Genomic DNA, 27901 nt, shown 5'->3' on the forward strand with positions numbered 1-27901 from the left:
CGATTTCAAGCCTTGCTTACTTATATGATTGTTGTGTTCTGCCTTGAGGATCTTTCCCATTAACCGCTCATAGGGAAATGACCACCACGCACGTACTGGTCCGAATTTTTCAAGACAATCGGCAAGGTGGACAGAAATGTGATGGTTGGGAGCAAGCTTGCAGTGCTGAAAAAGTAAAACAGAACCTTCCAGATATTTTCGAATGTGATAACGGTAACGTTCGATGTGAGTAGAGTTGATTACACGTTTGAGTCCTAAGTTCACAACTGAGACTAAGTGGATGAAATTCTTGAGGAGTGAGGTTTTGATATGATCTTTGCCTGACCACATCGGGATTAAAACCAATGGAAGCTGCAAGGTGATCAAGCTTCTCCATTTGTCCGCTTTCAGCTTCCCAAATGATGCTTTGCCTAAAACAGGAATGGGACGTTTGATCCAAGTTGGCGTATGAATCTTTGGAAGTATTGAGTTGATGTGACGAAGGACTTCAGCATCAAAGATGATCTCTTCAAGGGGTGGAGGATTCCATTCTCCCTTCCATCCAGCATCATCAAAGGGATTGAAGTCCTGATTGCTCGATGAGGTATCATTTGAAAACTCGATATCGTTAAGATTTTGATCCAGTCCTTTGGGGTCTCTTTCAGAATCGAGTGCGGGTGGATTGGGCCAATCGGGTAAAGGTTCTGAATGCTCCGCAACGAGCTTCAGAAGCTCGACAGTACTAATTGGTGGTAACTTCTCTTCGTCATTTTGAAGATCCTTCATTGCCCAAAAACGTCGAACATGCCAAGAAGATAGACCTAGAAGTAAGTTGTGCATTGAATCTACAACGTGATAATCGATGATGTTCCAATAATCTAATTCAATAAGCACTGAGTAGCGCACTCCGTGTGTTTTGAATATCTTCTTGCGCTCCTTAACTGTCTTAGCATCACGGGCCTCACATGCCCATTTGTGATGTTGACACCACGTACGAGGTTCCCACAAATCTTGATCGAAGTTGTTGATTTCGCTTTTCTTGAGGAGACAGAAAGAACAAAAAAAAGTCGCAGTAGCGCTGGGGAATCCAAGGCAGCGACGAAGAGATGGAATATCTGCAACAAAAACCAACAATGCTGCTCTGATAAGACGGCCATCCTGGTACTCGTGAGTTTGAGAGATGAGTAATCCTGTTGACCATAAGACCTGAAGTTCGGTGACAAGCGGTCGTAAGATCCAATTCATTTGCTCGAGGGAGGGTTCGCGAGGTCCGGGAGCGATCCCCACTACAAAGACGTTCTCGGGTTGATGTCGAAGATTGGGAGGGAGACTTAGACAAACAAGAATTACAAATGTGATGGAAGTGTGATGCCCACTTTGTTTATTACCAAAGGGGTTAATTGCATCCACAAAAAGAGCAAAGCTTAAGTTACTGCTATTACTGGTAAACTGGCTCCCATCTGGACCACAAAACTCCTTCCATAGTCGAGACTGATAGATATCGTGAATATTGGTGGTTGAATCAAATGGTTTTGAGGATTCTGATGCTGAAACCTCTAGCGCTTTTTCAATTTCAGGTCGAGAGAGGAGACGTGAAATCCAATCCGAGAGGCTCTGAAATGCATAACGGCGAGCAGGCTTCTGTACACCACGTACATATTTGAATAGAGGCTCTCCACATATTGAATCTGAGAATTCTGGCTCATTGTCTTCTGATGGAGGAGAACAGGTATTTTTGTTTGGATCGACGGAATCAGAAGGTCCACCCGGGATATTTGCAATACGATGATGACATCGAGATGGTGCGCTGTTCTCGGGATACATCGCAAAGCACGAGGAGCAGCAGTTCAGATATTTTAGGACTGGATCAAGTTTTAACCATCGGAAGGTTGTTGTAGCTGAGCTAGGAATTTTCTTAAGAGTGGCAGCTTCTTCAGGAAGAATCTGACGGATCGGTGACTTTGTAGGTAAGATTCCATGTGTTGTAGACAGCTTGATCGTGATGGTCTGGATATCAAGGATCCATTTGGTGATTGAATTTGAGGATTGTCCAAATATGTCAAGAATGGAAGCAGTGAGAGCCGTATGAAGAATGAGTGGATTTGCTGATTTCAAGTCGGATCCATGAAAACGATCTAGAAAGAGTAAACAGCGAACATGTAACAAATCAGTACAGTCAATCATGAGAAAGTCGACTAACAGGATATACTGAAAAGATACTGACCACAATCAAACACCGATTGACCTGAAGATTTTGCCAAGGCTGCCTCAGAGCATTTTTTGGTGGACTTGGACTGTGATTTGGGAAGAGAATCGGTTGCAGGGAGGTTTGGTGACTCTATCTCGGCCACTTGATTTGAAATTTCGTCATCTGGGCGACTTGAATGATGTATTGATGATCTTCCGTGAGTAAGTTCATCGTCTAGATGTTGATCATTGCGCGGAGTAGAAGGTGATGAGGTGATACGCAATTGTCTCAAGGGTGAAAGCAGGTTGTCCAGAGCCAAATTGATCAATGATTCGTTTGAGTGACCTGGTGTACGCGGGGATTTTGGTAATCTGTTTCGAAAATCGGCGCGTTGGTGAGCAGCACGTGTCTCAGGCAAAACCTCAACCCCAGGATGGCAGGTTCCGTTGGCATCAAGATATTCTTGCTGAGAACATTCGTAAGCAACACATGTACACACAACTCAATGGGCTTGTTTGGTTTGATGTTGTCGCGGAGGCATTGGTGAACAGCAATCAAGAAAAGATCGATTTCACGGATGATGATACAACGGAGACACGATTTTTTGGGGGTTTTAACGTATATGAGACCTTTATAAAGAAAGAAATCAAAGAAATTTTTTTTGGGGGGTTTTAATGTATATAATCAATCATCAGACATTCAAAAATAGATATGATGGGTGAATATCTTAAATAGGAGTACGTTGAAGTGAAGGGTCTAGTCCGATTTTGGGAAGGGTGGAAGAGCAGTGTGAGTGAGCACAAAAAAAGGTTGATTAAAAATACAAGACATCTTTAATTCTGGGATCGTCATGAGTGTATGAAAACTAAAGAACTTCTGATGAAATCGGTGCTTGTTTGATGACTGTAAATCATATGACATTCTTCACTTCGTTTTCTACGGTGACATTCTTTGTTTTCTACAAATACAAATGATTCGGTGAATAATTGAGAAGTTCATAATGAATCCCATCAGTTCTTCTGTAGAATACTAAATGCAAATTTACCAGAAGACGTATGAAGAAATCTGAATCTTACACTTTGCTTCTCCGACAGAGTCTTCTTCCATAGACTCTCCTACAAGATCCGATGGTGATAAATCCAAAAGGGTGTAATGGTACCCAAGGATAAGGGGACTATCGGGAGTCTTGTTGTGGACAAACTTGATATAGAGGTCCATAAGGCAGCTCTTGTTCATGGCCAAGGAACGTACAAACACTCGCGGCGCAAGGTATCGCAAAGCAAGAAGAAGGTCCTCCATACTTTCGCTCTTGAGTCTGTTGATAGGGACAGTGCGAGGTCTTTTTGTGAAGCAATCATTTGCAGGAAGTTTAAGTTGAGGGTCGACGTAACGCTTGTATAGAATTAGAACATCATCGATAGTGGCACCGGGCGATACATCGGTTTTGGGCGACTTGCTTGCAATTGCTTTCACGAGCATCGGGCGAGTAGTTTTGCGTCTCAGTGGGTCAAAATCGAGGTCTGTTGAATCCGTCTCCATAGGCATAGAAGGAGGAGGTAAGAGATATGGTTTGAGGAGGGGGCGCACTTCGTCGAGAAAGGCCTTCTTGAGTACATCTTTCTTGTCACCAGGTCAGCTTTTGGTAGCAGGATTGAAAAGGTATATGATGTTATAGTAGTGTAATTTCAAAGGCTTGCGGCTAACAGATTCAAAGTCATAGGTAAGGAAGATCCGCGCCTCTGCCGAAAGAGATTGAACCTTGGCAGCCACTGGGTCTTCTGGAGGTGGACGTTGGAAACGTTGGGCCGATGCGAGAGGAGATGTTTGACCAGGCTTTGGACCTTCTCCAGGCGGACTGAGAGGTGATCCATTTGCCAAAGAGGGGTTACGTGTTCTTGGTGGCATGACGGCGAGTCTGAAGTTCTATCCATAAAAGCGAAGATCATGAAGATTTCCAAACAACTGATCAGCATGTATGTAAGTAGAAAAAGGAAGACGGCATAACACACTTTCAATTGTATCAATCACCAGACAAGGTGAAAGGAGATAATAATGACTAACGACTTTGATGGTAAAGGCGATGTGAGCTACTGATACAAATGATTCTGAAAGAAACAAGCAAACAAACATCAATCAACAATGAATTTGATGATACAGGCGATATGAGCTACTGATACGAACAATTGTAAAGGACAGTTAAAGAAGCCAACAACCAAAGAACAAGTCGATGGAAAAGGGAAAATCAGTGTTGAGGAAGAACGTAGGCCTTTCTATAAATCATGTCTCCCCCTTCTGTGGTTATACATGGATGGATGGCAAGCATATATACGTGTGTAAGAGATTACCATCAATTGTTTGCCATTGTTTGAACCATCGAAAATTGGGTCCAGGTAACACATTGAACGGCAACATCTAGATACTGATCTGTGACCCTGAACCATTGTTTGGTTGTCATGTACCTCAGGTAATTGCCGAAAGGAGAAATGCGGGACTACCTCATGGAAATTTCTAAGTCGATCATAAATTAAAAACATGAAAGGTTCTTTGTCTGTGGCTTCTGAGTCATGAAGGATGCCGCAAACAACTCATGGTGCAACTGTAGTATTGGGGTCACGACTTAACTCCGAATACACGAAGAAGTTCTCCTTTGAAAGAAAATAAGTATCAACGTATCTTGATGGACTCATCCCGTCACATCAAGTTAGCTCTCTAGCAGGCTTGTTCTTTCTCCATCTTACTTTAGAGTACATCCTCAACATTTATTTTCGAAACATCTCTTCTCCTCAAATACTTTATTTTCCAACAGGAAATCTCTTTTCTTTGAATCTTAAATCAACTTTCTCATAAATATGTCCGAACCTAGTGCTAGAGGTACTTTAGAAACTTTTCTCGACCCCAGTAACCCATCTGTTGGTAAACAAACTATGCTTGACTGGTTGCGCATTCATCATCCAATGACTCCCATAAGATCAAATATCAGAACAGGCGAGGTAGCAGTCATTGTTCGAGAGAAACAACCTGAATGTCAGTTCAAATCTTTATCTCCTTTTTCATCTCCTCATATGGTTGTGATTTTATGATTTATACATACTGAGGACGCTCATGCGGGTTCTTGACAGTTTTCCCCGATCCGACCTCAGATGCCCCAGCGGTTGCTTCCGGAATGATCAACATCTATCCTACTCTTGAAGATCTTCGAGTTACTTCTCCTATAACCTCAAGGCCTTTGGAGAAAAAAGAGCCGTTAGTGATCAAGCGCTCTGCATCTCAAGATTTGGAGTTTTCTTATCCACATAAGCGCATAGGAATTGGTGGGTCACTTCCCTCTTTTACGTCAAAATAGTGTATATACATTCTGATTACACTTGTTGATTGAATTAGGAATGGAAGCAAAGCCGGAGCCTGAGGTTTGTGGCACATCCACATCCAAGATTTCGAAAAAGAAGAAAGTGAGCATCAAACCTTTGATCAAATTACCTTCCAACTCTCATTGATTCTGATATTCTGTAGCAGCCCTCAAGCCGCACCAAGGCGGCAAACAGCACTAGTACCGTTCGTCAACGGTCAAAAAAGGTTGTTTCCAATCGAATGGAGGGCGCGTCCATTTCGTCACCTCGAATTTCATCAATCTTAAGTCTCAGCAATGAGGATGAAAAAAAGGAACTTGAGGGGCTCAAACAATCCCTCTTTTTGCCTCATATAAATGATCAAAGTGGCGCTTCACGTATTCCGACTTCAACAAATAGGAGCGTGGCGAAAGTTTCTCCTATCAAAAGAGAAAACAGCCCGGTTAACATATTTTTCAACATTGATCCGAATCACTCACAAGGACACCAAGGCTGGAATACATTGAATTTACAAGAACAAGTCACCGACGTCAAGGCATCAAACCCAGCTCATGTCTCAGACGATATGGATCTTATTAACTTTTCTGATACTGAAGTTTTTGAAGTGGGGAATCTAGGTAATTGTCTCCTTCTCTCGTTTTTCTACCTTTGTTGCAAGGTGCTGAGCTGAAATCTCACAAAACATGTCCAGTGATCGGCCGCGATATTCCAGCTATCAACATGAACCAAAATCTTTCTCCCTTGAACAAGAAAAGCGGAGTTGATATCTTCCAAGAGGAGCAACAACGAGCAGAGAAAGGTAAGCTCACAATCACGTTGTTCAATACTATGCAACTGTATTTCTCATCAAATCATCCATCCAGTGCGAAATTTTGAACAACAATTAGCCCATCTTGAAAGTTCACTTGAAGAGATGGAGAAAAAGGCCAGTATGAATCTTTTCCAAGATCTCCAACAACAACAAGCGAATGGTATGTGTTTTTCACTTCTGTAGCGGATCCCAACTCTTCAAGCTGACTCCTGTTTATTCTAGCCGACGCCGCTGCTCAAAATTCTTCCAAGCTAGATGAAGCAATGCAGAAGATTGTGATTCCTGAAACAAAAGTTGATGATCTTCAAGTAGATGCAATTGACCTACAGCACGAGTTGGACATCGCTGACACCTTAATAAGGGGACAAGCGCGAGCGCTGAGTGAGTTATTAGGACCTGGAAAGTCCCTTGAACATTATTATGATGTTCATTCTGAATCTGATTTGGCGGAGCAAGATGATGCTTCACCTACCAATGACACTTCGATCTCAGATTTACAAATTTAATAGTGTATTATTGTATGGTTGTGCTATTACAATCTGTTTCTTATATTCTCTAAAGGTATCTCCAAAGTTATATCTTTTCTCTAAAGCCATCTTGTTATACTTGAGATTTTTTTGAATTGCATGAACTTCAGATTGCATCCCCAATTCTTGACAAACAATTGAGAGTACTTCATATCAGTTTTTTCTTCACAATTTGTGTAATCCCCTCATTTCTTCTTATCACCGCTATGATTCTTATTTGATCGGGAAGGTTTATTATCTTTATTTGTCAACAATAGAATTACAAAAGGGATACATAAGATAATGATATCATTGGTTCGATGAACCAATTGAATTCGATTGGAGAACCTTATGATCGAATTCCAGTGTACCATACTCTTAATTCAACCTCAGGATGTGGTCGCGTTCCTTGATCACAACTTGAGCAAGCATTGGGGACTATACCCTGTTTGGCATCAAATACGACATAAAGGAATGCCATTGCTCATAAGTCCATGAGTCGTGTGCAACATAGTCATCATCTAATTACCTAACAACAATTGCCTGTTGTTATGTGACTAAACAACCCACCATCACTGGTATATCTCATCAAGACCAAGTTGCTTAGTTTCTGATGACAGTCATAACAGAAGTTATGAAAGGTGCACAATAGAGCACGTCTTTCAAATCTGGATCAGTCACGCTTTGATTTTCCCGTTCGGAAATCACTGTGGCGACACAAACAAAGGTTGAGGGATATCATGATTGCAATGATTCATGATATCAGAAGTGCAACATCTCACACGATAGTTCAGAATGCGACAATCAAACCCTTAAAAAGGAAGTGTGTTCTCACATCAAGACTACCAATACCCACTTTTTTGCATTTACTTTCAACTTTTTTTGTACGACTCTTACTCTCACTCTCACTCTTTCTCTACTTTTATTTTTTATTCTTTGTTTAATCACCAAAAGCCGCCCATGTCATCCCAGGAAGCTGCTGCAGGCAGCCGGGTCCTCCGGACTCGACGACGCAATACCACAAAGACCGTTGCCCATCAAGCTGAAAATAAATCCAGTACCAAAGCGGCCAAGCGCAAAACAATCACTGATTCAGAAACAGAGCTGGGTATGTTTAAGTCTACCGTTCAAAGTATTCATGAGTATTAGATTGATGAGACTTGCTGATCATTATGCCGATTCCAGTCTCTGAGAAAGATGTCCTTGAGAGACTCGGAATATCAGTCGGTCCCACAACAACCTGTGAAAAGGTTCTTGATCTTCTCGGCAAGCATGTCACCAAGAAGAAACCACGCCTTTTGAGCCAGTTGGTCCGATCTAGGAAGAAGTCAGCGGTCAAAAACACCACACACTTACCTTCCGATGATCTAGTGCGAACTACTGTCAACCCTCCGAACAATCAGATCAACTTCGAACAATTCAACGACTCACAATTGATTGATATGCTCAAAGATGTTGGATTAGACACTAATGGTTTTAGCAGGATTCAGCTCTTAAAAAATTGTAAGAGCATCCACTATGTTGAGGGTGTTTTATCGTAAATTTTGCGGTCCTGATTGCAAAATTTAATCATGCGTGTTGTAGCTAAGTTGTTAACCGCATGAAATCCACTATGGGATGATGTAACGTAGGATTTAACTATGATAATCTGTTCTTAGAACACTATACACGCTATGGCAAAGTCGAGACTCGAATTAAAGTATCTTACCACACCTCACCCAGCCTATGCTGATGACTACCTTGGTGACCAGAAAGAACCAAATTGATGCCTTCAGGTTTTGACAATCAGCAAAGAGCTTTCTCACCTCTTGTTTGATCTTGGTGACATCAATCGCGCGAGATGACTTCTTTTGAACAAAGATGCTTTTTTTAGCAAATCCAGAGTAAACAGCTACTATCAACAAGCTGAGGGTTCGAGGGAAGAGGGAAGGTTTTGAGTGAAGGTGGTGAGTGCAGAGCTGGATGGGAGATAGATCATTGGATGGCTGTTGACCGTTTGGATGTGCCAAAAGTTTACAATAAATCAAGTCGTAGGCTTTCGTAGATTTGAACAAGCGGACTGCAAGACTTGACGCGGTCGTACGGACCGCATGTCTAAAACAGGTCCATAGTGGACCTGTCTGGATTTTAGCGTTACGGTAACGCTAAATTGCGTCGTTAACGCACCCATAGTGGATGCTCTAACAGCTATCACGAATTGAGTAAGGATCATTTAGATACGGCTTTGAAGTGCTCTTTATACTGAAACAGTTTTCTTCCTCCAGTTACGCTGCCTTTGGTGTCACAAAAACAGTTCGGTCAACCTACAGTATACTCCAAGCTGGACCATCACTCATTCGACTTCACACCTGCAACACACAATCTTCATCCTATGCAAGGGAGTAAGTTTCAACCTACATTCTGTTTCATATTATGTCATCCAATACTGATCTCCTTCTATCCAATTATCTTCAGCCGATTCAAATACACCGACTACACAGACCTCAGCCGCTATCACACCTGAAGCTGGCTCTTCAGTCCCAATCCTTCCGAGCAGGGAGCACAACCGACTTTTATACCCTCAACCACACCCTACGATACTCTCTTCTACTTCACCAGAACCAAAATCAAAGAAGGATAAAGGAAAATCGAAAGCGAGAGATCCCACACCCTCAATTTCCGACTGGAATCCAGACGATGACGACACAGACCAATCCGATACCGATCTTGATCTCAGTCAGGCACATTCCCGCCAGCCCTCGCCTTGTGACAAAGCTAAAAAAAGCGGCCCTCCTCCTGCTAAGAACCCTGAATCAGAGGTTCCACAAGAAAGGTAAGTCTCTTTCTCGTATAACAAGGTTGGAAATACTTCAATACTTACTTTACCATTCCAATTTTATCACTTTGATTCCGTATATCAAAATCAGCTCTGCTATGCCTGAGAGCAGAACACCAGATATCGAGAATCTTCACTTACTTTTGATGCGGACTAACCAAAAGGTTGAATACCTCGAAAGTGAATTGAAAGCATTGACTAAAGTTGTACACAAGTTGAGTGGACTGCTTGGCGATGGTGCTTCTACTCCGAGCCCCAGCAAAAGACGCGGAGGACGTACTGCCGTAGGTTTTCTATTCATACATCACAAATGTCAAATCACATAATCAATGTCTGATTGTTCACATTTTTGATTTTGTAGGATCGCATCAGATTTCATGTTGACACACTGCTAGGTATCAAAGAAGGCTCAAAGCTCCCCAATCCGACAGACGATACAACGAATGTACCAGAAGACCCTTCCACATCAGGAACTCGCGACGAAACTGATCCTTGCTTCCCTTATGAGAACGGACCTGGTCATAAGGATGCAACACCTCAACAGCTTCAAATCATGAAGAGCATGCTGGAAGCTGCAGGTCTATCAAGCTTTCGTCCGGATTTCTCAAAGTCAGCCGCATCAAACGGAAACAAGTGGATCTGGAATGTTGCTTCAAAAATATTCTACAAGTTAGTTGAGTGCGGGGAGTACAATGGAGTAGCTACTGGTGGAGCGAATGACACTCTCATAACCAAATGTTTGGATACCTATGCTCGATCATTATCAAAGCGGTATGTGAAGCTTTTGAATCAATGTTTCATCAATGTCTTGCTTTGAACTGCAAATCCGAAACTGATTCATTATCCTCAACACTCGATTTTAATCAATTATAGATATCGATTGCAATCATGGGAACCAGAGCGTCTAGAAAAGTCACAAAGCCGAGTCCGACAAGCTGGTAGACTTCAAAAAGTCAGTCTTATCTCTCACCTATCGTATGTATTGCTTTGTACAAATCACTGATCTAGTTTCTTGTATTGTTTGAAATGAAGTTGAAGAAAATGAGAGACAAAGTAGTCTTCTCAAAACCCGCTCAGCTGTTCAAGCTTTCAGTAATAATGGAAAATGCTTGCAGCGATGATGAGACCGACCGTGAAGGAACCAGTGAAGGGCCAAATCGACATGGTCTACCTTGCTTGGTGCGAAATCTGGAATGGCGTAGTGAAAAGTTAAGTCACGTTTGCATTCTACTAGATGAGTACACGGAGCAAAGAAAGGCTAGCATACCCAATTCAGCGGGAAAGAAGACTGGTCGCCCCTCTCGACCAAGAATCCGTCAAACAAATGCGCCTCTAAGCTCACTCCCAGCACCTTACGGGTTACCCATAGACTGTTACTCCTCCGAGTGGCTTCAACACGTGAAATCCGAAGACCCCTTATTTTATGGTCAGCTAGATATTGATCAAGTCCCGGTCTTGGACGAGGTTGTCCTTTTTTTGGAAGGATTATAAGTTTCTTGAAAAAACATTAGTTCTTTTCCCTCAGAGTATTGTTTTTCTTGCCTTGATGACACTGGATGTCAACGTGTTTGACACACTGTCCTTTTTTTATCACTCATTCATATATGTTGTTGGAATTCAATTTGTAATTCTGGTCCTTTCCACAATTTGTGCGTGCATATTTAATGTTAACAAGTCATTCTGGAAATGTCATGAAGATTGAAATTGAAAGATAAATATATATGTACAAACCCGCACGACCTCAAATGAGTTGAATTAGTTGTGCTTCTGTGGGATTATGATGTAGAAGTTTATGATGTATGTGAAAAAAAAGTCAAGCATTGTTTCGAGACACAGATAAGCTTACAAGATGATACTGTGATTCAAGATATGACTTATGTTCCATAAAAAGATAGTACTTTGAAATCTCATTTTTTCTTTCTAATCCCTAGATCAGTTCAGAAAATGATTTGAGTTTTCTAAATGCAAAGACTTTTGTAAACTCCATGGTATATTAGTCATATAGCGTAGTGTATGGATATCTTCTCAATATCCTTTTCCAATCTTGTTTCCTTATTTGTTTGCCGCTTTCGGCCCTATCTTGTGCGTTCTCATCTTGTAGCCTAGAATGTGATTTCACTACGAAAGTCTCGCCCATAAAAGGCGGACCTTTCTTCGTTGCAATTCAATCCCCAGCTTGCTCTCTGCTGATTCACCGCACAGTACCTTTTGCCTAAACCTTTCCTTATAATCCTCGAATCCCCTATTCTCACATTATAAGCCTTTACCCGAATTAGACTCTTGGTACTTCTGAAACCTAGTAGATTCACAGAAATATTTCTGCGATTTTTTTCGTAGCATCCGTTTATCTTTTATCGTTATCTTTCCTTGCCTGATCAGCAGGAACCGTTGAAAGCTTATAGAAGCTTAGAATCAGAACCCTATCTTTCCGAAGGATCTGTTGGAACCGTTCTTTCCAAAGATCGTTTATTGTCAATTTTTTTCGTTTCCGTTGGAGTCATTCTCCAAGGACTATATCACTATATCTCTTACACTCTGAATTTAGTGTAAGCCGTTTTCGAAGACTATCTCTCTATTTTATATATATTTACAATCAAGTTCACTATACTGACACAGCTTTGCAAACCGTGTTGGGATAAGTATAGTCCGGAAGAACTTGCCGAAAATCTTTTTGCAAAGAGTCTCCCCATAAATTCAACACACTAGAGATCAGTCGAATATATCAGTGATGGACCCCGCAACCGCCACTTTAATTGCTCAACTTCAAGAAGAAGTCAACCAGTTATCCCTCAACGCGTCTAATCAGCAAAATCAACAACCTTCCCAGACTCACACGGAACGTGTCGAAACCATCCGTGTAGATTTACCAACCTTCAATGGTAAGAACGATCCTGAAATATGGCTAACTAAAGTGGAAGCCATGCTTACCTCGCGAAAATATCCTCTAGAACGTTGGACCAACACCATTGTTGGCTGCATGAAAGAAGAGGCCGAAACCAGGTGGTATAACTTAGCCAAGGAATACGGCTATGAAGGCATGAGTTGGGAATTGTTTAAAAGTAAGCTGTTAGAACATTATAACTACTCTTTTAAACAACTGGAAGCCCGCCAAGCCATTGATAATCTCAAATTTCGAACCGCAGAGGAATACATTGAAAAGTTTAAATGGCTCAGTTTCAAGATTCCTAAAGAAAAACTTACGGACTGGGAAACTCAGTACCTATTTATAAGGAACTTACCTCATGATCTCCAGAGGCGAGTACTTTCTGAGAAAGGTGAGACCTTGGACGCCTTAGCTAAATCTCTCCGTGAAAATGAGAGGCTATCACGTTCTGTGTTCTCTAACAAGTCTCATTCTTCCCCATTCCCATCTGATTCCCGTTGGCGAACCAACTCGAATTTCCGTAACCGTCAACCTAATCATTCTCACAACAATTTTCGAAATTCCTCAGCGACTCCCATGGATCTAGACGTTGCCGGGGTGAGTAAATCAAGATGTTATAATTGTAATAAGACCGGAAATTTCTCTAAAGAATGTCGCGCTCCAAGGAAGACAACTAATCAACCTAATTCTAACCATCGCACCCAGAATAAATTCTCATTTAACTTAATGGAAGACTCCGATAGAATTGAAGATTCCGAAGAAGGAACCATAGAAGTTGATCTACATTATCAAGAGGAACAAATGATACTAGACTTACATTATCTCGAGGAAGACAACATACCCGACCGACTTTTAGAATTAGTCTTCAATACACCTGACAAAAGAACCCCAATAGAAAGACTCAAAGATAATCTTGAAATAGAAGAAGACGTCACTCACCTTCATCCTGAAGCAATTGAATTCACTCCCGGACTCAAGGACCACTACGTCCGGAAAGACGTGAACTACGCTCGAGGGTTCCTGGACCAAGACGAGATGAACGCCGTCAAGAAACTCTGGTGTGAAACTATGTCTGACAGAGACAGCGATCTCGAACACTTCCTGCACGAGATCGAAGACGTCTACTCGAACCCTGTCTCCTCTCACTACGAGACGGATATAGCTGCTTACTCAAATCAAAATGAAAGTATTGATAGTCAAATCACCTCCAGAACACCCAAAAAAGATGCTTCCCGCAGTTCTTTGGTTCTCCCTCCTTCTCTATGGAACGGAAAAGAACAAACTTATATTCAAGAGAATTACCAGCTCAATGTGGATGAACTGCTAGAAATCTTTGCCGGGTACGGCGACGAAGAAGCCAACTCAGAGCGTATTATTATAGATCTCACTAAGGAAGGAGAAGAGCCTCAACCATTGTTCGTAAAAGAAGTTGAAGATTTTATAGAAGAAGCTCCTAATTCCAGCCAAGTAACCTTAGTTGATGCACCAGAAGACATCAAGGAAATCAGCATTGAAGAATGGAGGAAATCAGTCAGCAACGGTAAAAGAAAATACAAACCTGATAGTTTACCTCCACAAGAATCAAGTCCTCAAAAGAAATTCCCTCGTTGTGATACCCCGTATCCTTATCTTCCATCGAATTCAACCTTACCATTCAACTATCTCAAATTGAACCTCTCCGAAGGAGAAACGCAACTACCAAGGTTTGAATTCTTAGCTGGTGGTCTTCGCGCCACCACGATTATTGACACTGGCGCCGGTACCATCTATATTAGCAGAAAATTCGCCAGGACTGCATGTCTTCAAGGAAGAATGAAAGTCGAAATCTGCCCACCTCGACAAGTCAAAGTAGCTAATGGTCAAACTACGATCATCCGACACAAGGCTAAGTTTAGCCTCCAATGGGGTCAAGACTACCTCCAACACTGCGAAGCTCTCATCACCGATCTACCTGGATTCGACCTTGTTCTCGGTCTACCATGGTTAAGAAAAAACGAAGTTGTTCCCGATTACAAAACTCTTGGATGGAATTTCAGATATCATCATAAAGACATCAAGATCTTACCTCAAAACCATCCTGAAGGGAGACAACAGACATTATTCATACTGGAGGCAGAAGGAAGATCCTCAGAATCAATTAGAATGGAAGCAATAGCACAAAAGTTTGTTCCAAACTGCTTCAAAGAATCAATATCAACCAACACCAAACGAAAGTGGTCACACGTAATCGACACTGGTGACGCCAAGCCAGTAAAAGTTCATGGCAGACCTTATACGCCACCAGAACACCTTTTAATTGATAAGTTTGTGAAAGAAGGACTCGAAGAAGGTATTATTCGTCCTTCTAACTCTCCCTGGTCTGCTCCAATTATTCTTGTGAAGAAAGCTAATGGAGAGACTCGTGTTTGTGTAGATTTCAGATCTCTCAACGTGTTGACAAGAAAGAACTCGTATCCACTCCCTAGAATTGATGAAGCGTATCAATTCCTCAAAGGCACAATTTGGTTCACATGCATAGATTTAAAAAGTGGGTTTTGGCAAGTTTCAATGGACCCATCTTCAATTGAAAAAACAGCCTTTGGGACCAAGAAAGGTTCATACGAATTCTTGGTCATGCCGTTTGGGCTGTGCAATGCGCCAGCAACCTTCCAATCTATGATGAATGATATACTGAGACCTGTTTTGGATAAATGCGCTTTGGTTTATCTAGACGATGTAGTGATCTACTCATCATTTTTCGAACAACACATCAAGGATGTAACAAAAGTTTTACAACTTTTAGATGGTGCGAACCTTGTCTTATCACCAAAGAAGTGCAAATGGGCACATACTGATTTAATTTTTTTAGGACACAAAGTCAATGGTCAAGGTATTCAAGTTGACGATGAAAAAATCAAGAAGATACAAGAATGGCCTACTCCTACGAACATTACTGAAGTTCGCGGATTCCTTAATTTATCAACTTACTACAAGCGTTTTATCAAAGATTTTTCAAAAATTGCAACCCCACTGCATGCCTTGACGGAAGGCTCCCCAAAGAAGCGGGCTGCAATTTTGTGGGGGAAGGAGCATGATGCTGCCTTCAAATCCCTCAAGCATCATCTTGCCAACACCGCCCTCCTATCCCATCCAATTCCATTTAGACCTTTCGTTATTGATACTGACGCCTCTGGTTTCAACATTGGCGCCGTCTTGAAGCAAGATCCAAATTCAGAACTTATCAACTCCTCCTTCTCACTTGTCGAATACAACAAGAAAGTCAAGAACTCAACTCTTAGGCCCATTGCCTATGGATCTCGAAAGCTCTCAAAGACAGAGCAGAACTACTCAGCGCAGGAACGCGAACTCCTGGCTATTGTACATGCCTTGAAGAAATTCCGAGGATTCATCGAAGGATCCCCTATCCTTGTACGGACTGATCACGAGTCCCTCAAGCATTTCAAGACTCAATGCCACGTCAATCGAAGACTCGCAAGATTCGTGGACGAGATAGAATTCTTCAATGTCCTAATCATTTATCGGCCTGGCTCTCAACAACTCGCCGCCGATGCTCTCTCTAGGCGCCCTAACACTGAAGCAGATGATGATCCACCTGAAACTGCCGCCCCCTTATTCGTCACCAAACAAGAAACTTTGGACAGTTTTGATACTATCACCAAATACCGTGAACAACTCCTTAGAGGCGTCGACCCCTCTCTCGTAGGATCTGGAAGATTCTCTATTCAAGATAACACCTTGATGATCCAGAACTTGGACAACAAAGAAAAACTCCCAGTTCCTAGCAACCGCCGCGAAGCCGAAGATATCATCAACGGCATTCACATTGATTTAGGACACCGAAGTGTCAAAGACACTCTAGACGCAGTCCAGAAAAGACTTTGGTGCCCTGATATGACCAAAGTTGTAGAAGGTGTCATCAAAGTCTGCAACCCTTGCCAACTTTCCACACCTCCAACCTCAAAACAAACCACCAGTCTCCGAGTCATAGAGCGTGGTGGACCCTTCAAGAAATGGGGAATGGACTTTGTAGGTCCTCTCCCTCGAACCGCAAATGGTCACCAATATCTGGTCACCGCCATTGATTATGGCACAGCTTGGGCTTGTGCGATCCCGCTCAAGAAGCAGTCTGCTAAAGCTGCTATCCAAATGGTAAAGAGTCTCATCTTGCAATTTGGACTTCCTGAGGAAATAACCACTGACAATGGCCCTGAATTCGACTCCTACGAATTCATTAACTTCTTAAAGGCCAACCTCATCCAACACAACAGAACCAGCCCTTATCACCCCCAATCCAATGGACTTGTCGAAAGATTCCATCAAACTTTAATCTCATCAGTTCAAAAACTTGTCTCGCCCGACTCTCAAAACCTCTGGGATGAAGTTCTCGAACAAGCTCTCTTTGGCTACCGTGTATCCAAGAATTCGACTTTAGGAAAATCCCCCTATTTCCTAGTTCATGGTATAGAACCACGCCTACCTCACAACCCTCGCTTCTTTGGCCCAGTACCTCCTATCTCAACTCAAGAAGCTGAATTAATTTACCGCAAACGTAAGTTGGATTCAAAAGAGCTCAACATAGCGCGACAAGAAGCTATCAACACTTCCAATGAGAAAGCTCAAAGACGTGCCGCTCAATCTGAAGAGACTTATGTTGAACAAAACTTCAAAGAAGGCGATCTTGTCCTGAGAAGATTTGAAGACCGCCCAACCAAACTTCACCCTCGATGGGACGGACCCTTTGTCATCCAAGACATCCATCCAAATGGAAGTTGTGCACTCATGACTTCTGGAGGACACTCTCTTAGGTTCCCAACCAACCAAGACCGCTTAAAACATTATAAAGGTGATCCCAATAACTTTTTCTACGCGTCCGCCGATGTTAAAAGACGCGACAAATGGGCTCTGCAACGCAGAGGAATGTTAAGCTATAACAATTGAAGAATTGTTCCCTTTTCTTTTTATATTTTTATTCCTTTTCTCTCAACTGTTTTCTTATAACTAACTTGTAGTAGTATAATGGATATGTTTCTATTTATTTTAATTACTGTCTTCCTTTATACTTGTTTTCTCTAAATATTTCTCTTCTCGAACACGGTGCTTCGAACTGGAGGAGGGATGATGTGAAACCTCCGGATCCGTTCAACAAAGCCTCGCCGGATCCGGGTTTCTTGTAAGTGGTGAACCATCATAAGGTTCACGCGACGCGCCTGTTTACTTATTTCTTTCCTTATATATTATATGGATATCTTCTCGATATCCTTTTCCAATCTTGTTTCCTTATTTGTTCGCCGCTTTTGGCCCTATCTTGTGCGTTCTCATCTTGTAGCCTAGAATGCGATTTCACTACAAAAGTCTCGCCCATAAAAGGCGGACCTTTCTTCGTTGCAATTCAATCCCCAGCTTGCTCTCTACTGATTCACCGCACAGTGCCTTTTGCCTAAACCTTTCCTTATAATCCTCGAATCCCCTATTCTCACATTATAAGCCTTTACCCGAATTAGACTCTCGGTACTTCTGGGACCTAGTAGATTCACAAGCTGTTGTGAGAACTAATGGTAAGATTTGGGGTCATGTGTGTTTCCGAGATTTAACTAGGGTTTAATCTCTAGTCCAAAACTCATTTTTTTTGGTTTTGCAGGCCTAAACCTTTGATTCCGTCGAACTGACATCTTCATAGGCTGACACCTGCTGTCTTCCAACGCTTCCATGCATATCACGCTCACACCCGGTGCCCTGATGCCACGTGGTGCCACGGCTTTGGGTGGGGCAGGGCCTAGGGCTTGCCCCATGCCCTGGCCCAAGCCCTAGTGACCTCTAGGGCACCTCAGGGCTATCAATCCTATTCCTATCAATCAAAAATGGGCTCTCGTGTTCATACAAAAAACCTCGTAACTTGTCAGACATGTCCACAAGACATTCTTATATGGATATTAGCTGATGTTCAATACCATACAATCACCTGCATAGAACAAAACAAATGTCTTAAAAAGATTACAATCATTCTAAAGTTAGGATCTTAAATTTGATTTAATTTGAGTTAATTTATTGACTGATTGAATCAATTAATTTTGATTCAAGAGCTGAATCCAGACCAATAATTTGAACTCCACTATGAAATGAGTTTGAAGTGTTAATTGTATTATTACTGATTGATGAGGTTGTATAATGAGTCAATAGTGGGGATGCAAAGTTAATCATGTTTGATAATGGGTTTTGAGTTGATTTGCTTTGATTTATATGTCTTTTTTTGATTTCTGTCACTTGAAATGATAAGGGTCAACTTGCCAGTTGAACTTGAAGTGATGGATGAATTCAATTCAATTTGAAATTGAAGTTGAACCCTTTAAATCAATGGTCCGTTTGACAATCTTTTTGAATAAAAGCTCTTTTAGGCTTTATTGACAAAATTTTGTAATTATGTACCTGAGGACCTCTATTGAGGCTAGGGAGCCCTGCTAAAGCCCCTGTTCACCAGGGCTCTGCTAGGGCAGGGCACACCGGGCGTAAGGCCATGGCCCCAGCCATGCCCTAAGCCCCGAAAAACACGCCGGGTGTGAGCGTGATTTGCACCACCGTATTTATGACCAGAGGTCTATCAATCTTAATACACGACAGATTCTGTGACAATTGTCATTAACAATTGTTTGAACCTCTTTTGCAAGCTTCAAATTGTGACAAAATGAATTATAACCTTGTTCTGATCCTTTCAATTTTATGACAAGAGACAAAACAACAAGACTGAAGACAACAGACAAAGTATATGTTCAAACAGTAAAAGAAAGTAGAACAAGGTGGGTACCACAGGTCCCTTTTATCACTGTAAACATTATTCAACTTCCTCAAGTGGCAAGGGGAAAACAATCAGGAGTATGTTTTTTCATAAAAGTATCCATCACTGCACACCTGAGCCATAACACCCACAGTACATATGTGCAGCAGGCTAAGTAAATATTTGTCTATCTTGTACATAAGGTCTCAGTGAGCTACTCATCTGAATAAATAGATCACATGTGGTACATCATGTAGATTTTTTGAAATTGACAAAATTGTCCCAAACTTCCACTACATATATCTTCATAGCTACTCAGGCAATATTCTCAAAGCCATTTGTCAGTAACAGAAAGGGTGTTACATGAAGTTTGGTTGATGAGTTTTACACCAAAACTTTGAGTCAGTGTAGGTAGTCAATTTTTGCCAGGGCTGTGACCTGGACCCGGCCCTGCCTGGCCGACTCTGCGCAACAACTTCCACAGAGATGACGGTACACACCCCGGGGCATCTAGATCCCGCTTGATGACAGCTGAATATGGCCCTGTGGGTGCTTCAGGCGGCTTGGGCCCCCAACCCGGCCGGGGCGCCGACCCTTTTTTTGCCAAGAAAACACCTTCACGCTATTCTCTTACTGGCCCTGAGCAGTTTTCAGAGGCCATTGGGCTCACTCAGGGCTAAATTTGGCCCCAGGGCCCGTCCTGAACTCACAGGGTTGGGTCACAGTCCTAATTGTTGGAATGCTTTTGTTGAGCTGAAAAAAGTTACAGCATGTATTACATATGATTCATGTATTCAGATGAGCAGAAAACTGAGCATACCTGTATGTACATGATAGCCACCCATTCACTCAGCCTACTGCACCTATGGGGCACATATGACCGCTTGTATCCTTTGTTTGAGTCTTTGCAGCCATTTCTCATTGTGTTGTCAAAAAGAAATGTTGCTATTTCATAGACCGTCAAACTCTCAAATTTTTCTGTCTTGGAAATACTGATCTTCACTGGACAGTTGCAAGCATTCAGCCTTGATATACAGCAATCCTGTTCTTCAAACAACCCCATCAATATTAACTTCATCTTATATAAGGCTCAAAGTGATCACCAATGTGTTCATACATCACTCTTCATGTTCAATTTTACATGATTTTTGATTCTCTTTTTCACAGCTCCAGCCTCCCATCACTGGAAGAAGGGTGCTGCATTTTACAACCATTTTTTGTGGAAGCAAACATCAAACAACAAAGCTTGTGTTTCTTTAATTTGACAAGATATGAAGTGTGGGGAGGTACTGAAGGGCAGTCTCACCTCACAGACAGTGATTGAGAAGGTTGATATCACTTGTCATGTAAAAGAGAGAACACCAGCTGTTTTGGAGGGGCTTTTACATGTATGGTGTATGTACTTAGCCCACTTTTTTCATGTCTTACTTACCCATACACTCACCACTCTGGTCCAAATTTCACAATCATAGAAGTAAAATGTTGGTGTTCAATTGAATCAATCATTAAGTATGATCAGAAAGAGAACTTTACCTTTTGTTGAGATCACCAGCTCATGAATTGAATTGTGTGTGCTATACTCATATATAGAATCCTATCATGACAGGTTAGTGTCTAGTCATAAGAACAGGATAGTGTCTAGTGACCATTATCTAACTAAGTGCATTATCAGATCCTATCACAGGTTAAATCATCAGAACTGTTATTTCAAAGCACCGGAACATTTTCATAAAACACAGAAAAAAGTCATGTATCATGGTGCATGATGTAGGGTTTCTTGCTAAATGGCTCAGATAACCAGAGAACCAAACAAAGCACTAAGACATATATTTTCAGATGTACCCAGAGTAGCCTCAATGGAACAATCTCAACAAGTCTGACTTCATGGTGGTTTGGTTCTCAACACATTAATCAATCTGGGCTTTGTATAAAACTGCAATATGTGAACCCTTCAAATTTTGTCAATTTGAATTATGATCAACCAGAGGGCATGATGGACTGAGATCAAACATATCATCAGGTGTTGTGGAAAGCAATTCCTATGATTACATCTCAATCATGTATCATAATTTTAATATATCATGGAAGTGTGGGTCACGCGGGCAAAATAATCAGAACACTTCACATTATCATTGTTATGCATTTCTCTACATTTCATTATCAAGGAAATCAAATAGATACAAAAGTAAAACTCATACAGTGAATATACATACATATACGCATAAAATGACATGAGTGTATATATATAATCATAACAAATCAGACATAAAGGAAGGAATACACAGTGATATTAAAAAAAACAAATGAATTAGAAGAAGAATGAAATACATACCTTAGAAAAGGGGGTCAGAATCGAAAATTATCAACATTGATTGAATGCAGGAATGAAGAAAGAAAAAAGAACACTTACATAATAAATCAAGCAAGACCAAACAATTGATCTACAAGAAAAGAAGCCAAGAATCGAAATTGGGAGTTATGCAGCTAAACACTAAGCAGATCAAGAAGGGAGAGTGGAGAAGGAGATTGATGATGTCAGTTTAAATGATAGAATAGAATGAGAATGAAACTTACACATATTGATTAAGAAGGCCTAAAATCGAATTTGATATCGATCAATCTTAAACAACCCATACTAACTTCAAAATTGAATCCTAGATTAAGAAAGAAACAATATAAGCTGTCAGTAATGTGTAAGAGAGTGGAGAAAGTAACAAAAGACTTATCAAGATCAAGATAAGAGCTCAAGATCGAAATTGCATTGAAGCTTGATTAAGATTGTAGTTGAAAAGGGAGGTGGAGATCGAGATTAAGACAATGAAGATTGAGGTGGATAGAGGGCGTGATCTAGACTGATTGAAGTTGAAATTGAAATGAATGGTCAGAATCGAAAGAGAGATGAGATAGAAGTTGGTAGGAAGTAGTTTGAGGTGATCAGGGGATGAAGTCAAAATTCAAATTAATCGGACCAAGAGTAAATTAAATCTGAAAAGGTACAGAAGAAGGGAATCAAATTAAAAAGAACATTTAGGGTGTTCAAACCTCAAAATCAATTCATGCAAGTTTTGTGCAAGTTCTGTGCAAGATATGAATAGAACTTGCACGGATCTTGCACAAAACTTGCAAGAGTCGGTCTCGCACGGTTTTTGCACGGTTTGGAACACAATAACTCGGGTTGTCAAAAAAATTACTGTGCAAGATTAGTGCAAAAAATCTTGCACGGATCTTGCACGGATCTTGCACGTCGGTCTTGCACATTTCTTGCACAGGTTTGAACACCCTAATTGAATCAGTATCATAAGATTGTTGTAGAGAGGTGTGTGCGTGCATGACGGCGCCTCAGCCAGGCACGAGACTTGTAGTAGATTTAGTCTCCGAACCTCGGCGGAAGCTTCCACATCATCAACTGTGTGGAAGCCGACTCCTTGGAGAGAGAACTGACGGACCTATCGTCCTATTCATTATAGGTAATACATCATCAACTGTGTGGAAGCCGACTCCTTGGAGAGAGAACTGACGGACCTATCGTCCTATTCATTATAGGTTATGAGCAGCGCTACTTTTTAAAACGTTTTTTTTCTTTCGAAAATCTCGCTGACGCTCATAGAGTAAGACCGACCGCCATCGGCATCCGAACTTATGTCAATACCTCGAACTCCACCTAATAAGTCGCAATCCACGTCGCAGATAGGAGCTACAACTCGATCACAGTCTCGTTCGCGATCGGAATCGATCAATCCTGAAGAACGACAGACCATAACTCGAGAAGCTACTCCAGCATCCAACCCAAGTACTCCTAAGAATATCTTCATCCAACCCCCTCCTTCGAATTTCCTATTAAATCAACCACCTTCAGACCCTTTCTTCGCTCAACACGCTAAATCCAACATCACCACACGTAACTTGTATCAAAACTTGTATCAAAATCGTACTCAAGATTTGACCGACGAAAACGAAATCGAAAATACGTTCACGATGACGGACTCTAATCACGCACCGGACCGTTTAAAATCACTCCTCGACAATCATAAAGACGTAAACAAATTTATCACCGGTATCGAAAAACTTGAATTGGATGGCAGCAACCTTGCAAGATGGAAATTACGTACAGCCACAGCTATATACGATATGACCGACATTGCTGATTACTGGACTGCGGGGGGACCTGACGAGAACTCCAACATTGAAATGGCAATCAATAAATGTGCTTGTCGAGTGATCAACTCAACTATCAGTGAGGAACTCAAGGACATGATCGCCGGCAAACATCTAGCTCACGATGCGATGGCTACCCTGGAGGACTTATTTCAGCAAGGTGGTCGCACAGCTCAATATGTAGTATTTCGATCAATCATGTTACGAAAATTTGATGCTGGTACGATGGATCTCATGACTTTTGTTAATCAAGTGAATAAAGACTTTGAACGACTTAAATCTGTTGGCTTCAAATGGGAAGAAGATACTGTGAAAGGCATGATCTATCAACTTTGCTCTCCTACTACTGGTGAATATGGAATGGATGTACTCAATTCAACTCTCGACGCACAATATCGAACCGACAAGTCCCAATTCTCATCTGCTGAAATACGAACTGCTTTATCGAATTTGATTCTGACTCGCAAGACGGTAAACGAGAACGAGAACATTCAAGCTTTAGCAGCTTTTTTGAACTTCATTTTTGTAGGTTGAGGGCAGCTTCACCGCACTCGAGTTTCATCTTTATTTCATTGGTGGAATCTCATCCTCTCTCCGGCTCAGCCTACGCCACACAGTGTAGGAGTTCTACAGTGTTTGAATTTCCCCAAATCCTTTGTTCCCCTCATGTAGCTTCAGAGGCTCTTGAAAACCTCTATCAAATAGGTTTTTTTTGTGTGCTTTGACATGCTACATAAAAGCTTACATGTGGTGAAATGCCTTCCTTCAGATGACTGTGATTTTTATACACATCATCATGAGTATTATTATACCAATAATGATTTCTAAATATATAATCAGGACATTACTTCTGGTTTTTGTCTTGTATTTAAGATCCTTGATTTATTTGATATGATGATTGGTTTTCCAAATAATTGGTGCAACTCAGCTTCTCTACAGCAATTGCACAACAGACAGATTGTTGTATGCTGGAATTCCAATAGAATATTAATTTTACCAACTCAAAGCAACACTTTGTAGCCAATATAAAGCAACAATGAAATGGAAGTGGTGATTGAGTTGGCTGTGTCAGAATACACACTGACCACACATGGGAAGTGACAATGGAGAAGGTGTTGTCCAGTGCATCAGGTGTTGGACTATAAGACTTATTCAAATGATTGAGCATGGTTGCTAGGTTATGTTTCATGGTTACTGTTGAGTTGTGTACATCCTGCGTGATGAATTGGTTATGTTTCTCTTCTCATTTGATTTACTCTTATATGTGCGCTCTTAACTCTCTCATTTGTCAGTTTCATCTTTACTATAAAGCTCTCTATGTGTCTGCACCAAGCTAGAACTTCATCTGTTCTAAGCTTCATCTTTTTATCACAAACTAACTCTTGACGTGTTTGTGAATCTGTGTACGACTCATAGGTATGTTTCCTTCTTTATAGTAGTCTTTCTTATTCTATTTCTTCTATCTACATTTGTACATGTGTCTAGTTTGCAAAATAAACAATGATCCATTCTAAGCTTTATCTTTTTATCACAAACTAACTCTTGACGTGTTTGTGAATCTGTGTACGACTCATAGCAGGCTCAGGCTTGGGATACGCTCAACAGGGCTTTTGGAGGATGTTGCAGATGTAATTTTCACAGTTTGTGGTTTTGACTCAAATGGCACCTTGGAGAGGACCCAGGAGAACCCTGATTGAAGTGCATGATGTAAGATATTTCCCTACACTACACACACTTCACCACAGTTTGAAGTCATGGAACTTTGACCAAATCTCTTGCTGCTGCCTCATACATGCCTAGCCAGGAGCACAAAGCTTTGTTAAGTTTGAAATCCATAACTACACAAGTTTGAAGAGTTTTCAATGTGGTGTAGAGGCTGTGAAATACACAGCAATAGACAGCAAACATAAGAAAATAAAATCATGTACATCATGCCCCTCTACAGTAGCTTTCCGGGGTCCTCCTTAGAGCCACCGTACACAAACACCCTTCTGATCCATAAATGACTTCACAATGCTTATTCATGGGAGTCATGGTTTCAAGTTGTTTAATACAATTTTGTGTTTGCAGCGTGATTGTAGTTGATATTAGACTGGAGCAACTCTATGCAATGGTTTTTTCTTGCTCATTCTATCCGTGTGATTACCAACGGCGTCAATTACTTTCCATGCCGCAAAACCAAGACCAAGAGCACCAAAAACGGAACCAAAGTATATCCCGATTGCTTTGAAAACATCACCCGCGGAATAATGGCGCTTCACATCGGTGCAAAGAATCGGAGGTGATTCAAGGCATCTTTAAAACCCTGTGGGGCTGAAGCTGGCATATATTTGCTTTGATATGCTTCAAAGTTTTCCACAAGGTGTCGATCATTATTGATTTTTTCCTCACTCATTGGAGCTGTTGTGGACGACAAGGCAATACTTGGAGTACCAGTGTCACCAATGTCTGCTGGCGGTACGCAATGCGCCAAATGCATTCCATTGACTAGGTGTTCCATACTGATTAAGTAAAGGAGGAAACAGCTTGTGAGATTCATCTTCAACGCGTGAGCTTTTTGTCCAGGCGGTTTGGTGATGGTGTTTTGGTAGATCTGTTCAATTTCAAAGCAAATCAACAATTGAAGCCTGAAATGGAAATGGTTTTTTGAAGGACTAACCTGGCTTCTATAGTAAAATCTTGTTGAGTTGTGATGGAGCGTTGGTGATGGTCTTGTTGGACTTGGACTGTCAAAGGAGGTTTTAGGTATTGAAAAGGTTGGAGTGATGACTATGCTTTGCAATCTACTAGAGCAACGTGGGCGGCCCGCCGCCCTCACGGTATCTTTCGTACCACAACGCCTTTTGGGCATACCACCCCCCACTCACATGTAACATCGCGCTACACCCCAGAAACAGCACACAATTCCGGTTTGTGCTGTCTACAACTCCCGCCCCCCTTGCAACCAAAAACCCACAAAGCACCATGTCTGCATTGCCAAAAGAGAGACAGCATGACAACAACCCAAGAAAAGAACCAAAAGGTATTGCCGTAATAGTACGACTCATTGCACATATTCTCCAACACTAAATTTCAACAAACATATTATCCTCGTGACGTCCCATCCTTCTACGCCCCCCAGGCTGATCACTACATACATTATTAATCAATTCCGTGATCTCGACGCATTGCCCGATGGGCAGCATTGACCTTCACCCGCTTATTCCAACGTGCGGCTAAAATGCGCGACTTGGTGGCTTTGCGTTTATGGCTTGTATTGATCCCTGCGGCCATCTTGTCTTCCTTTTGGCATGCGACCTTCGCGACGGAAGAGTCACTGAAAAGGCAAAATGTCATTTGACCATCTCACCTCCCCGGACGACAAAAACAACGCAATATGACTCACCACGCATCCCCACTCTTTCCTTTTTCTGTGACGTTCGGGTTGGGTGTGCTATTGTTACACGGGGTTATGTTGTAAACCTGTAACTGCATATGTTAGTGCGGTAGCCGCCACCAAACTGTGCAAAATTGCTTACCCGGGTTTCCCAAGCCCACTCTTTATCATCGTACCCTTCAATCAACCCCGCGATCTGGACCTCAGCTCCCTCCTTACAAAATGAATGAAACTTATCCGATTGATGACACCGTTCAATGATATGCTTCGTCATCCAGCACACTGGGCTCTGGTCCTAAGCGATCAGCGGAAAAGAAACTCAGCAAATGAACGCCTCAGTTCCATCCATCCATCAGTCAACTCACTATTGGATCAAAATCAACGGATTTCAAAGTCAACACTATTTCGCCACCACGCTTCCCGTCACCCTTTGGAACCGTCTCCATCTTCACTATAATCCCCAAAGCCACCATCAAGACCTTGTTCATGACATCTTTCTCGTACTCGACACCAATAGAATCATTCTTCCCAATCCTCAATATTGTAGTCGTTCCGCAATAGAGATCATCAAGCCTGCGGTTGTTTGAACTGATCAACTTACAACTGATGGCGTACACATCGCCCTGGTGAAGTTTATCGATGGCACCCTTGGGCGCAGTCAAGAGGATGGCGGTATTGTACGGGGAGGTTCGATCAAAGCCAGATGTCGAAATCATAGTCTCATGGGAAACAAAACCAAGCGCATTTCGACGTGCGTTAGGGACCTAAACAAACACAGGCAAGGTATCAATGATTTGAAATACTGATAGGATAATCTCCCCCAGAATCAGTCACCTCAGTGCCAAGACGACCGATAAATTGTACTACAATAGGATGCACAACAGTTGATTCTCTGGTGGTGGAGGTGATAGTCGAAGTAGCGGACATGACGTTTGGTTGGTCAAAAGAAGTTGAATTTGGAAAGGCGTATCAATCAGATGGATATAACAGTATTGATATGATGCACCGTGAGTATTGTAGACTGCTGAAAACCTCATCCAACCCGCTTCCCATTTATATTCCATCTCGTCC

The 27901-nt window shown here is 41.7% G+C and overlaps 6 protein-coding genes across 6 annotated transcripts; 4 read left to right on the forward strand and 2 right to left on the reverse strand.

Annotated features, from left to right (window-relative positions):
- Nucleotides 1-640: 640 nt before the first annotated feature.
- Nucleotides 641-4072, reverse strand: MELLADRAFT_103382 (uncharacterized protein; the record flags this gene model as incomplete). Its single annotated transcript, XM_007406633.1, has 6 exons — nucleotides 641-721; nucleotides 1636-2114; nucleotides 2204-2538; nucleotides 2667-2796; nucleotides 3244-3559; nucleotides 3872-4072. 6 exons carry the CDS (start codon nucleotides 4070-4072, stop codon nucleotides 641-643), a joined length of 1542 nt encoding a protein of 513 aa, XP_007406695.1.
- A 944-nt stretch (nucleotides 4073-5016) lies between these two features.
- Nucleotides 5017-6831, forward strand: MELLADRAFT_94378 (uncharacterized protein; the record flags this gene model as incomplete). Its single annotated transcript, XM_007406287.1, has 7 exons — nucleotides 5017-5191; nucleotides 5287-5478; nucleotides 5549-5616; nucleotides 5678-6131; nucleotides 6206-6313; nucleotides 6378-6485; nucleotides 6548-6831. The coding sequence occupies 7 exons, from the start codon at nucleotides 5017-5019 to the stop codon at nucleotides 6829-6831; spliced, it is 1389 nt and encodes a 462-aa protein (XP_007406349.1).
- Nucleotides 6832-7791: 960 nt separating this feature from the next.
- MELLADRAFT_103384 (uncharacterized protein) lies at nucleotides 7792-8272 on the forward strand (the record flags this gene model as incomplete). The annotated part of the gene is made up of 3 exons (XM_007406288.1): nucleotides 7792-7939; nucleotides 8017-8158; nucleotides 8203-8272. 3 exons carry the CDS (start codon nucleotides 7792-7794, stop codon nucleotides 8270-8272), a joined length of 360 nt encoding a protein of 119 aa, XP_007406350.1.
- A 930-nt stretch (nucleotides 8273-9202) lies between these two features.
- Nucleotides 9203-10703, forward strand: MELLADRAFT_94379 (uncharacterized protein; the record flags this gene model as incomplete). The annotated part of the gene is made up of 6 exons (XM_007406289.1): nucleotides 9203-9212; nucleotides 9286-9643; nucleotides 9738-9930; nucleotides 10008-10417; nucleotides 10520-10598; nucleotides 10701-10703. The coding sequence occupies 6 exons, from the start codon at nucleotides 9203-9205 to the stop codon at nucleotides 10701-10703; spliced, it is 1053 nt and encodes a 350-aa protein (XP_007406351.1).
- Nucleotides 10679-11225, forward strand: MELLADRAFT_55125 (uncharacterized protein; the record flags this gene model as incomplete). The annotated part of the gene is made up of 2 exons (XM_007406290.1): nucleotides 10679-11141; nucleotides 11174-11225. One exon carries the CDS (start codon nucleotides 10688-10690, stop codon nucleotides 11135-11137), a length of 450 nt encoding a protein of 149 aa, XP_007406352.1.
- A 14486-nt stretch (nucleotides 11226-25711) lies between these two features.
- MELLADRAFT_103385 (uncharacterized protein) lies at nucleotides 25712-27757 on the reverse strand (the record flags this gene model as incomplete). The annotated part of the gene is made up of 7 exons (XM_007406632.1): nucleotides 25712-26047; nucleotides 26322-26422; nucleotides 26619-26770; nucleotides 26840-26916; nucleotides 26973-27125; nucleotides 27196-27594; nucleotides 27665-27757. The coding sequence occupies 7 exons, from the start codon at nucleotides 27755-27757 to the stop codon at nucleotides 25712-25714; spliced, it is 1311 nt and encodes a 436-aa protein (XP_007406694.1).
- Between the last annotated feature and the right edge of the window lie 144 nt (nucleotides 27758-27901).

Source organism: Melampsora larici-populina, assembly GCF_000204055.1.
Source record: "Melampsora larici-populina 98AG31 unplaced genomic scaffold MELLAscaffold_6, whole genome shotgun sequence".
Lineage (NCBI taxonomy): Eukaryota > Fungi > Basidiomycota > Pucciniomycetes > Pucciniales > Melampsoraceae > Melampsora > Melampsora laricis-populina.